The sequence below is a fragment of the Atractosteus spatula genome, chromosome 5, assembly GCF_055471065.1.
Source record: "Atractosteus spatula isolate fAtrSpa1 chromosome 5, fAtrSpa1.hap1, whole genome shotgun sequence".
In the NCBI taxonomy this organism is placed as follows: Eukaryota; Metazoa; Chordata; class Actinopteri; order Semionotiformes; family Lepisosteidae; genus Atractosteus; species Atractosteus spatula.
Genome location: NC_142710.1, coordinates 56,590,629 through 56,603,562, shown reverse-complemented (window position 1 = coordinate 56,603,562; position 12,934 = coordinate 56,590,629). Strand labels below are relative to the sequence as shown.

At 39.3% G+C, this 12,934-nt stretch overlaps 1 protein-coding gene across 1 annotated transcript; it reads left to right on the top strand.

The window, feature by feature from the left end:
• Positions 1-823: 823 nt before the first annotated feature.
• atp6ap1la (ATPase H+ transporting accessory protein 1 like a) lies at positions 824-9,876 on the top strand. The gene is made up of 7 exons (XM_088916656.1): positions 824-924; positions 5,163-5,203; positions 5,879-5,964; positions 6,277-6,518; positions 8,051-8,101; positions 8,493-8,736; positions 9,609-9,876. The coding sequence occupies exons 1-7, from the start codon at positions 824-826 to the stop codon at positions 9,840-9,842; spliced, it is 999 nt and encodes a 332-aa protein (XP_088772782.1). The 3' UTR covers positions 9,843-9,876.
• The last annotated feature ends 3,058 nt before the right edge of the window (positions 9,877-12,934 follow it).

The following is a 12,934-nucleotide window of genomic DNA, read 5'->3' as shown; positions in this document are numbered from 1 at the left end:
AAGCCTCTGACAGCCTTAAAAGTGATCAGCACTACATTCTGCAGTGATGAAAAAAGGTAATAAAGGCAGGTTTAGAATTCCAATTTTCTTTCTGAAAGATGGAAAATACCAGAGAATGACTTCTATAATCAAGGTTTACAATGCAAATTAATTTGATATAGTTCAAAAGGGAATTGTTTTCAGGAGAACAATTGTGGTTGTGTATGTGAGAGGAGTTCAAAGGTGCTGTAGAATACTTTGGTATGATTTTAATTTGTGGTATTGAGACACACATTTTGCAGTGCTTTTAAATATGAAATGTTGTGCATTTCAAGGTGTGGAAAAGCAGTGTTTGGGGAATGTAATTCCCTCAGTCGTGTTTTGCAACATTTTCATTCCACTTCATTAGACAATCTTGTTCCACTTACAGCTTTTCCGTGGGTAACACACATTTCTCCAGTGAATTAATTTCAATTATTGAGCCAGTGTAGTGAGAATGTAGGTCACATTACCATATTTTTATTTCTCTCTCTGAAAATGTCAAATGCCTGCTTCAGCCTAGCTGAAGAATTCAATTGGTTACTGTGCCATTATAGGTGCCCTTCATTTAAAAGGAGGGTTGTGTGAGGAAGGTGAAACGGAGCGAAGCAGTATTTTCAGGGTTGGCCAAAAGCCATGTTCGTGTGTGTGTGTGGGTGAGTGTGACTGTGATACATGATTATCCTGTCTCTCCTGTTTCTATTGGCTGCTGGCTGTGTCAGTCGGCGAGCTCAGGTTTAGGCTATATTATCAGAGCAGATTATGAAGCAGCCTTTATCTCTGGCAGTTTCATCTGGTCGTCTCCATGGAAAAACACCAGACACTTATGATATTTCTTTTAATATTATTTGTTTTTCTACAGCTATCACAGTCATATGATCAAGTGCCTGCTTTGGTGGAAGAGAGGTAAGTGAATCCATTTGTATGCTAACTGCAGGAAACAGTAGAGGATTTTACATCATTCATATTACAGTGTCTTGTGCATTCTCTTGCATATTTTAATGCTTTAAACCATATTTGCAAAGTGGAAACCCAAAGCCTAGTTATTGCACTGAGTTTCCTTCACTTATGCAATTTCGGAGATTGTTCTTTTTTTAGTTTAAACTTTTAAACTAATTTGAACGAAAAACTGAAAAGTGAAACCTTCTTCTTTACATTGGCTTTTATTTGACTGGTTCTGTGTCTCCCCCTTAGCTTTCCTACAGAATTCCAAACCCTTATTGTCATTGTGTAATTCTTCTGTCTCCTCTCATTGTGTGCCTTTTGTCTCTTACCATATAGTGCTTTGAGAGGCCACTTGTAAAGGCGCTATATAAAATAAAAGTTTTATATCATTATTAAATAGATGAGAGAAATACAATGTTTGTGGGAATCAGTTCGCAAGACAAATCCTTGTCCACTACATCATAATTGAAAGTGACACAAGCCAGAATAGTACTGAGTTGTTATCTAATGATCTTCAGGTCATTCCTATAGGTATTTAGAGACAACAAATGTGAAAACCTGTCACTATCAATGATGTCTTAGCAAGAGGTCATTTCTTAATTCTTTGAGACACAATGACCCATTCCTCTGTCCTATCATGATCGACAGAAAAAAATGATGAAACGTATGATAAAAGAAACAGATGTACGGTTTAAATGGTAGCTCTTTTACTTATGGCACACAACAGGAGGCTTAATAATAGTTAATTCTCCTTTAATTGCTATATTAGGAGATTTTTTCATGTATAATTTAAAATCCCCTTATTGCGTAATGAATTATAGTTAAAACCTTCTAATGAACTTGATGAAATTTACAAAAGAATGCAGGAACATGACCTTTGGGAATTTTGTTATTTTTTGGTTTGTTCTGATTATTGTAGGAATTTATAAGACCTGACTCTTTAGGAATAGTTTCTTCCTGTGAGATAAATTGGATGATATGATTAATTACATTTGAAAATGTTAAAAGAATTGATGTTTTTCTGTTTTGGGTGGCCCATGATCTTCGACTATGGGCATCAAGACTGTTGGACATAATTTGATTTTTGATATGGTTGTAAAAGTTACCACTGCAGTTTGAGACAACATCCTATTAATGTGCCCAATCACAACATCCATGAATGGACCACCTGGTCTGCTTAGTCACCCCCACCAACAAGAATATATTCTATACCTATAGAAAATAGCTATTCTATAAACTTGTATGAACATACAGTATGGTTGACTGTCAATATAATGAAGCTTCCAAATGCCACCATGCAGGCTAATGGTCTGTGATCCTTCAACAAAAGCTTGACAACATGCATGAAGATGTTATTTCATATCAAACAGACAAATAAGTCAGGTTATTACTTTTCCTATGGTCTTAGGTCTTAGTTCATACATGCACTTTTTAGTAATTAAAAATTCATTGGTACTGGACATGTTTGTTTAAACAGAGAGACACTTAACAGCAGTAAAGAAACAAAGGTTCTAGCAAATTTGATTTTTCTGGGAGCATAATTTTCTGTCTCTTATGTACAGTTGTAAAACCAACACTGGACCACTGGACGTAAACTGGACGTAAATTACAAATTTCCAACAGAAAGAGAGAAGCAGAGAAAGATAAGTGAGGCTTCCCTTTATAAATCAGAGGGCTGCCAGTAACTTTTTAAGGTGCTGTTAAAACAGCACAAAATAGAAATGCCATCTTTCACCCAAAAAAGGCAAGTGGTATTGTAAAAAGAGTGAAAACTTCCCAAACCTTTTTCCAAACTTCCCAACCTTTTTAAAATCAAATATACATCTGTGTATATCATTCTTTACCAAAAACTTTTTTCAAAAGTTGGATGTCTAAATATCCACAGCATTACAGAGTTTTGCAAGCAAGAGACGTCCATTTTATCAGCTCTGAACTCAGGTTGTGTCACCCCCACCAAAGGCAATATTTTCCAGCTTCAGACTGTTCAGACAGATAAATCTGTATTGTAATTAGTGACATACTGCCCAGAAGGTATTGTGGCTATTTAGCCCATCTGCATTAGCCCAGCACAGATGTGGCAACATGCAGGGCAGTGTGGGCATGTCATGGTTTTAATCTTGCATTATCGGATTTGGTGCAGCACCACAGTGCTAAGCAGTGGAGCAGAACACTATGAAGACACAGTTTAATCTACAGTAGCTCCATATCAGAGCGTGCATGATGGATAATGAGAGGTGGGTGACTCACTCTCTTTGGGTCGTTTGATTATATAAATGCACTGTCCCTCTCTGCAGCCCGAGAGAAGGAGAGTCGCCCAGGTACTACAACTGATGCAAGCGATGCACTGAAGTGACTTCCAAGTTTTGGCATGATAACAAAACGGAGGGATTTACCCAGAAAACAAGGATTGATTCCAAGTGTCACACACCATTGCCTCCACAGGACAGGGCTGTCTTTTCTGCAGTCTAGGTCATGCAACAATTTATGAATGGTACATACCTACAAAAAAATACTCTGGGTTTTTCCTCATTCCGTTATAAAAAACCATCTGTAAAAGTAAAAGCAGATGCCAGGTGCATTTGTAATTATTATTAACTGAATACATAATATAGATTTTTATGAATGAATTTATCTCCACCATTTGGTTTCAGCCACAACCCTCCGGAAAGGTGTTTTAGTAGCATTTGTTTTACTATTAGAAATATCAGAATCCATATAGTACTTATTAGACCGAGGTAGTATCTGATTCAAAAATCACTTTTTTGTCATCTCATTTCCTGTTCAATGTGGAGCTGCTATAAGGAAACTGAGCACCCAGGCTAATATTCCTATTAAAATTCGTGCAGTGCTATATGCTTTTATTTTAGCCTAAATGGAGAGTTTAGATTCCAAACATGATCTTTAAAACCAGTACGTACTAACAGAGTAACTACAGGGCACTACAAAACACACCAAAGGAGACATCTGTATGAATAAATAAACAGTATGAATCCTGTTTATTCTCTGCATTGCCAGAGTGTTTAGCTCCATCAGTTCCATACTGACCCAGCTAGAGCCTCCTGCTCCCCAGCCACTTGGCCCCATGCACCACGGACAGCTGGGCTGCCTGCAGACTGCTCTGGGCTCCTTAGTCAAGGAATGAGATACCAGATACTCCAGACTCATAATCAGGTCTTAGTGTCTCCTTCGCTAAGCTCATTTTATCTGGCATTATGGTGGCGATTAGATGTTTTAACGGTACGTCTTAGGATAATCCGCCACTGTTGAGGAAATCACCATGAGGTCAGGTTGGAAAACAATGTATTTTTACCATCTTTCTGTGAAGCTGCTTAATGGTGCTATAGGAATAACTTTGTGTTATTGATGCACCCAACACTAGGCAAAAGATTATTTTTTTTACCCAAATCCTTATCTTCTTAACCAGCACCGGCAATGATTATATTACTGACGTGTTATCAAAATTCAGCTAGATGGATCACATGCATAAAATTGATAACTAGGAATCTACAAAGTACTTATTAGATTACGTAGCATAAATCTCAGATAAAGCATCCTGATGTCTGTGGACCACCAAGAGTCACTAAATTTTCCTTTTATTTTCTTCATCTTTCAGCATCGTATGAACTGCTTTTGCACAGCTTTATTCAGTAAACAGGTGGCTACTATATAAACCAGCAGTTGTCAGTATTGCACCTATTCAGGTCTATTTGTCTTCCCCATGTGCTTAGTCTTTCACTTTGAAACCTCCATGTCTGTGTTGAAACATCATGACAAGAAAACAGAAGTGGACATAAAGTCAGCAGTGTGCACTTGTGATCTGGATTCAACAGTTGCACTGTCACAATTGTCAAAATTGTGCACTTTGGACACAAGACTATAATGAAAGTAACAAATGGAGGAGAGACATTTCAGCTCTTATTACTCAATTGCTTGTTGTCATCTCTATTGAAAGACTCTATGAAAAAATAGTGTAGTGTGGTGTTATGTTCTGCATATTCGCAAACCTTGGATTCTCCATTTTTCTATTCTGAATGATCTTTCTCTTGTTCTGGCCCGGGCACTGATCTTGAAGCAGGCACTTGTAGTTGACAGGGTGTCTTTAACAAAATAATCACGAAAGTTTCTGAAGTATTGAAGTATAGTGGAATCTTTCCTGAAACATTTAGTAGAAATGTAATGTTTCCATTTCTTGTTCACAGCTCACAGGCTCCCTCATACCACACCATCAGTCTTAGAAATGGTGAGTTATTTCTGCTGGGACAACTTTGCAATTATTCTCTGTATAGCATAGATGCTGGTAAAGCAAAAATGCAAAGCACGGAAAAAATTCACAGATATATCCATCCATTTTCACATCCAGCTGCTTTATCCAGTACAGGGTTGTAGGGGAGTACGAATTTATCAGGTGCTAGGCAAGGCAGGGCACACCCTAGATACGATGCCAATCCATTGCTGGGCACACATAGACACAAACACACACAGTTACACCAGGGCCAATTTTCCCAGAAGCCAATTAACCTACCAGTATGTTTTTGGACTGTGGAAGGAAAACACAGCACCTGGAGGAAACCCACCTGGAACACAGGGATAATTCTAAAGTATTTATTATATAAAAATCTAAGCAAAAGTATATATTTGCACATCAGTAAATGCATAAAATAAAGTAGTATATGGATGGGATCCTCTAGGAAACTGAACACAGGCAGTGTATGATCTCATGTGTTGAAATTGATAAATAAATAGCACATTAGGGCTTTTGGATTGAATTATTTTTTCAATACTTAGCTGAATTCAGAGCTGCAGAATAACTTAACAATATTTTATGGGATGGAATCAATTGCATGCAGGCAGAGTTCATTGTCCGATCATAAAAAAATCAAAAGAAATAAAAGAAACTTTCTCTTTGCACTTTCAGAAGGAGTGGAAATACAGCTCAACAGTGCCTCTGCAAGTGAGAGTTACTTGCCTACAGCAGAAATCCCACCACGAAAAACCCTGCAGGTAAGACTGCTTTATTGGGCCAGTGTGACCATCTACAGAGATTCTTGTTTATTCCTGACTGGATGCAATTCAGTTCATGCCGTACTTTGCATCAGATAATTATAATAATACGAAACGTGATCAGAATAGTTTGTCCATAAATCACTATTTCAATGCTTGCCCATCTTATTTTATGAACCTGCAGGACTGAAACGTAAACCCTGAGCTGATCCTAGATGGATCCAGTGAGCTAAACTAATTCCTTTCTCTCTCAATCCCTTTTCCCCTTTACCTACCCCCTGCCTCCCCCCCCCCCCCCCCTTCTCCACTCAGCCTTCAGGTTGGCAAACTCTTGCCCCTCCCAGCACAAGAAGGAAGCTTCTGCAGTCCTCAAGTTCCACCCCCTATTCCCCACTGAGTGTGGCCTTCAGTGGGAAAATCTGCATTCTCTTCAGGGCTAAGAAGCTGGTGATTAAGTACAAAAACCACACATTTGTGGATCTGACAGAGAAGACGTTTGGTCCTGACGCTACAGTGGATACCAAAGGCTCCACCTGTAGCAAAGATAAAGCCATGTAAGTTAATGGCAGGATCACTTAAAGCATTTGAGGACAACCTATTTCTGTGCACGTGCTGGTTAGAGAGTGGGTGAGTTTGGGGGAGTCTGGGTCTTATGCAGGACTGTATTCTTCTTCATCCATTCACAGAGAAGGTGCTGTACACCACAGACAGCATAATGTGAACACAATCCCAGTTGTTCCATGGCACTTAGGCTTCAGCCATGCCCTGGGCTATGCCCAGCCAATGCCCAGCACCCCAGTTTGCAGAAAGGGTGCAGGAGCAGTCCAGCCTCCTCCAGGTTCTTCCTTCCCAGCTCCTTCAAGGACTCCAAGAGCTTTATGGCAATCAGTTGACCAACAAACACACCTGTTGTGAAAAAAACGACAGTAAAACCGACAGTTTAATAAATCACAAATGATATTTTTTTCAGCCACAAAACACACTATTATAAGAGAAACAATATGTAAACAGTATATATATACAGTATATGCTTTTTGGATCTGTTGACTTGTTTTTTAACAACTGCAATCAACACAGTCAATGAAAATTATTCCTGTGCTCTTTGCTTCACGTGTCATAAATACACTATAAAATTCACTGAAATATATGAAACACAAAAAACACCCATTGAAAGCAATTGACCTACCCCTGTAGGACACTATTAACATTCCTGAAATTTAAACCTCTGTAGTATTTAGTTTTACCTTGTTTTCTGTACTTTACTTGTACCTTGTACTCTCCCCATTATTGCGTTTCTAATTTAACAGATAAAATCCCAATTTGGTAGATTTTGTCCCCTAAATCCGAAGCCTGTTAAAGGGAGGGTTTACTGTATGGAAAGGTTTTTCTTCTCTAGTACCAACAGGGTTTTACACTTCAGGTGCAAAAGTAGGACCACTTTATACGAATCCTATCACAGGAACCAAAGAACGCACATCACAGTATACCGGAAATGAAAACAAAATTAAATTATAATCAACAAAAATTCACAAACTAACGTTTCTTATGTCAATTGATTGAAAAATTAAATCGGAATCTGAAAAATGTCTTTAGGTTGTTTTTTTAAAGCATACAGACATTTCTGTTAATTGGAATGTGTTCTGAACACATCTCTAAGACAGATTCTCTACACATGAATTGAGAGAAAATCTACGTTCTAATAAACCCTGTACAAATGCATAACAGACACTTTTTTTATGTCAAAACAGACCTATTAAAAATGTATAATCAACAAGCATGTAAAATGTGAGAATTTAGCCGTCTAAAACCCTTAGTAACAGCAACAGTCATGTCAACATTTGGCACAATTACAGTAGTGAAAGACAAGATAAGTCATTAAACTATCAATTGCTGTCTCAGACAAACACAACTACTGTAAACTGGCTGCACACTCAGCATCCTATGTAACTACAATATATGCTCTCTCACTGTATATTGATGGTAATATTTGTAAGTAGTTAAATATAATGTCTATACATTTTATGTTATATTCACTCTGTTAACATTCATTGTACTTTAATAATCACAATCTGAATTTTGGCTACAGACTATCTCTGAGGTATGGTGATGTGGAAGATCTCAAAGGCCTTGTCATAAGGTATGTTTGTTGCTCTTCAATAACACACGTGGTTGAATGTACTGACAGTAATGATCATTTGTGGAAGGCTTGAGTCTACAGTATGTGAAAAAAGAGACCACCTGGGATTACATATTCCATACATGAGAAAGGAACAGCATCACTGGTCAGATTAAGACATACTAAGATTAAGATTACTTTTGGATCAACACATGATTATATACACCTCCTTCTTGTTTCAAACCCATGAAAAGCGACGTGTACTATTCTTCAAAAAAATTAAACTGATCTTGTGTGTTGTGGAAAATAATGAACAGAGTCATTTTATTGCCCATAAAGAGCTCTACTGCTCTACTGCCCATGCTGGAATGGGCTTAATTTTGACCCCTGTCTCAAATGTCCTCCCATACAGACTACAGATGTCCAACACACTCTACGAGTCAGCTGGACAGAACTGGTTCTCACTGGACACAGTACACCTTCATTATAACTGGACACTGGATGCCACCTTCAATGCCACTGAGGTGTATGTCCCAGCCACCTACTCATACCACTGCCAGCATGTCAGCAGCCTACAGAAATACGACACCCTGCTGGTTCCCAGCTCTAACAGCGACACTTCAGTACACTGGCACATCACCTTCACCGACTTCCAGGTAAGCCGACAAGTTTTACCTTGACAGAGAATTGACTTGCTCTTTATTGAAGACATGAGAGGGGATTTCAGTTGAGGAATCTGTGGGAATTGGGAAATTTAGAGCCGCAAGGTCATGTGCTCATGTGGGTCTCCTCCGGGTGCTTCAGTGTCCTCGCTCAGCCCAAAACATGCTGGAAGATTAATTAACTTCTGTGAGACGTGGTGTGAGTGTGTGCATGTTTGTGTCTGCCTTGTGCCTATTGCTTGCCAGAATAGGCTCGTTACCCTGTATTGGGTGAAGTGGTTAGAAAACAGATGGATGGGTTAGTTGTAGCTGTTTTTGACCTGTTTGAAGACACTGTACTGTATATCAAAAGGTTTCCCTCTGCTGACTTGCTTGCAAATATTTTCTTCCTAAAAGGTATTCTCTTGCTCTAAATGAATCCCTCCTTGGTGACCCAGGACAAACTTATTGCTAATATAACAGCACCTATTCAGCAACACACACGAGGCAATGCGCTGGATTGATTGAGTCACAGTTTTGAAAGATTTAGGGGCACAAATGTTTTCTTCCTTTTTTTCTTGCGCAACATTTGTGAGGGGTGGGAGGACAGAGGGCAACTTCTGGCATCATCTGGCTGTGGTTTGTTGAACTTGTTCATCTCAAACATAAATCTTCAGTGCTAATGGACCAGAGTTCCCCAAAATAAACAAATTACCTGTTTCGTTGATCTATAACTTAAAAGTATCCCCAGTCTTCAGAAAGAGCAAGTGGTGATTTAGGGTTATCTATAAAACCTCTGCAGGGCCAGGGCGAGAGACCTTAAAAGAGGACATACTGTATGACCGGGCACATGTTTTGTAACTTATTTTTCTCCTTTCTCAACACAGATCCAAGCCTTCAACGTGCAGTCGGGTGAGTTTGCGTCTGCCAGTGACTGTACCACCTTCTTCACCCCCGCCATCCTCATGGGCCTCATCACATCTCTCATCCTGCTCTTAGTGCTGGCTTACGCCCTGCACATGGTTGTGCACCTCAAGTCCATCGACCGATACGAAGAGCACAAGACTGTCTATTTCCCCCGCAGCCCCGAAACAGCCGGCACAGACAAGAACAGCTTATAGGAGGCAATACTTCCCAGTGAAGTCACCACCGTGGCCGGCAGACCCACAGGCAAGCATTAAAATCAGCTACAGAGCTCCCATCGTGTTACAAAGGAAAAAGCCGAGCTGATTCGCCTGGCTGTACTTCACACAGGTACGGGTCCACAAGTTAGCATGCCCCGGAGAGCTTAGGCCGAAGTCTCCCCAGATACCATCCTCCTGGGTGCGCTAACTCAGAAATATCTACTGGCGTGGTGCATGGAGCACAAACAGGCTACAGAAACGGCCACATGGGAGCACGCCGATCTGCAGTCGCCCTTAAGCATGTTCCGATTGTAGAAGAGAGGTGAATAAAGCACTGCAAAGAGGTGGCTAGCACTAGGACACCGGGGGAAATTACACCAAACTCACGACAGTTGCCTAGCAACCACAGGGATGGCAGAATCTGAGCCATCCAGTGACGAGTGTTATCAAAGGAGCATCAAGAGGAACCATTCAAAGGCATCTTCATGCAATTCTTTAAATGTCTGTAAACTTACAAGAAACACTGAAGTATCTGTCTTTGATTAGTCCCTGGTATCATTGCTGATGTTCATCATCTTTATCGTTGTAAAACTACAGAAGAGAGTTCCTGTCAGGATTATATTACCTTACTGTTACAGAAGGTGTTAAAATAGTATATTTTTTCATCTTCTATCACTTTATTGTCTTATACAGATGACCACTGAACCTGCTGTAGTGTAAGTAATTCACGGAAGGCTGCCTGTTAATCAGCTATTTAACACACATGTCTGACACAATTAGTGTTCAAACAAGAACATTCTTTTTCTGTTTAACCTTAATGTTTTTAGCATGCCAGTAACTCATATCAATTTAACCATCAAAAGCATTAGCACTGTGTAATTTATAGACTGGCTAACAGAGATGAAAGATTTTAAGTTCCAAGTGCTGTATCTGAAAACTCGTTGTCAGTACATATTAACATGAGCTGTTTAATAAAACATTTAAAAATGCAAATGTCTGGGAAACTTATTATAGTAAATTGCCAATATGGTATATAGCCATGTTAATACTATCTTAACAACACATAGGTATTTGGTTTTGACTAATAAAGTAAGTTGAAAATGCCAAAATGTCTACTTAGAAATTATTTTTGTACTGATGTATTCTGTGGTAGCAATGTATTTTAGATAACACCGTATATTGTAGATATAATAAACCTATACAGTGACACTGTGGCGCAGTAGTTAGCATCGCTGCACAGAGTACCCGGGTTTAATGCCTGGGCTGCTATCTGCATGGAGTTTGTATGTTCCCCCTGTGTTTGCATAGGCTTCCTCTCACAGACATATTGGTAGGTTAACAGGCTTCTGCAGAAATGGCCCTGGTGTGAGCATGTGTGTGCTTGAGACTGTGGGTGCCCTGCAATGGACTGGCATCCTTTATCCCCCCTTGCACTCGTTGCTTGCTGGACTGTGCTCCAGCTTTCCCAATGACCTGTACTGTACCTGTCTAATACGGGTAAGAGTGTTAGAAATGGCTGGGTGTATTAAACCTAAAGAATGTGTAGCAGACAACATGTTTTTTTCTCTTTCTTTTTGCTCTGAAGTGTGGAATTAACATCTACTCATCCCTATTTTAAATAAGGCCAATCACTCACTGCAGGTCACTTGCAGTGAGTAATGTTGTGACATTACTGTAGCAGGACAATGGCATCCTCATGCTGCTCATCGGACAACAGCTTTCTTGCGGGGTGAGAATGTGACACTTGTGCTGTGGAGACACTTGTCAACTGTTGAGCCTCTTTTAACAGTTTTGGAATGAGCTGGGATGACTTGGGCACCCAGGTGTGGTACAGAATCTCACAAGACAGCATCTGCAGCCCAGTGAATCACAGGTGGATAGCTTGTATCAGAGATCACTTTATTGGCCATATACAATTTCTTGCATTAGGAATTTGTCTTTCCGCATACCCTAGCTTGCTCTCCACGAGACACACAGGCACACAGATGGGAGAGAGAAACTTGGGGTCAGAGCGCAGAGTCAGCCATTTATACAGCGCCCCTGGAGCAGTTGGGGTTAAGGGCCTTGCTCAGGGGCCCAACGGAGTAGGATTCCTCTGCCAACCATGGGATTTGAACCGGCAACCTTCCAGCTTCCGTCATGTCTGTACAATAATGTCTGTGCAACTGCTACTAAAAAGATTGTCATTTTCCAGATAACATTCAATAATGTGAATGTATTTCACTTATATTCTATTTCACCAAACGAGATGTTGGATTTAGCTGGAACATTTAAAAGCTAAATATTTATTTGTAAAGGTCCAGATTGAGGGTTTTAGTTATTTGGAAGTTAAATTTTATTCATACATTTCAAATTTCTATGCATTTATTAAAGTGTTTTTCAAAAGATTCATAATGACGTACACAATGAAAGGCTTGCCTGAATGGTCTAATATTTAGAACTAATGGCAGATCCTATGCCTATGCACATACAGAACTATGTGAAGATCCTAATGTTTTACTAGAACACCTGAAAAAATAAATTTTTCCTGACTACAGTGGTATGGTTTAACTGTGGCTTGGAATCCAATGTTACAAAGGCATTTGCTTTCTTTCCAGCAACTGGTGATTTTTCCATCACCTTTGAAACCAGTTCAGTCATTAATTACCAGGTCATCTTTATAAGCTTCTTAACATGTGACTGCAACGCTGAGAAAGATTCCAGACCCTTCTTCCAGTTCTGTGAGGCAAAGAAAAATTAAGTTGCTTTTTTAGGAAAATGTAGCTCTTCTTATTCATTATTTCTGGGACTCCAATACTTTTGTTCCTCTTTTAAAGTTTAGTTTCCATTTTATTTTACTTCATGTGTTTGCCTCGTCTAGTCCATTCACCACTCCTATCCTGATTCAGTGTGATATTCACAATACAGTTTTTTGCAGTACTAAATATGAAGAAATTAATGTTAATATATTTATGGTGATGCTTATTTACAGTACAGAAAACAAACTTCATAAATATATCTGAGCATTGCTTAATTTTACTTATTTATTTAAAATAATTTGAGGATTTTCACTCATTTATTTTTTTTCCACTCCTAAGCCATTCAAATGA

Coding starts and splice junctions, on each gene's coding strand:
- atp6ap1la (XM_088916656.1), top strand. CDS start 824: ATGGAAAAACACCAGACACTTATGATATTTCTTTTAATATTATTTGTT. Junction 5,965..6,276: donor CACCACGAAAAACCCTGCAG/GTAAGACTGCTT, acceptor TTCTCCACTCAG/CCTTCAGGTTGGCAAACTCT. Junction 8,102..8,492: donor CTCAAAGGCCTTGTCATAAG/GTATGTTTGTTG, acceptor CCTCCCATACAG/ACTACAGATGTCCAACACAC.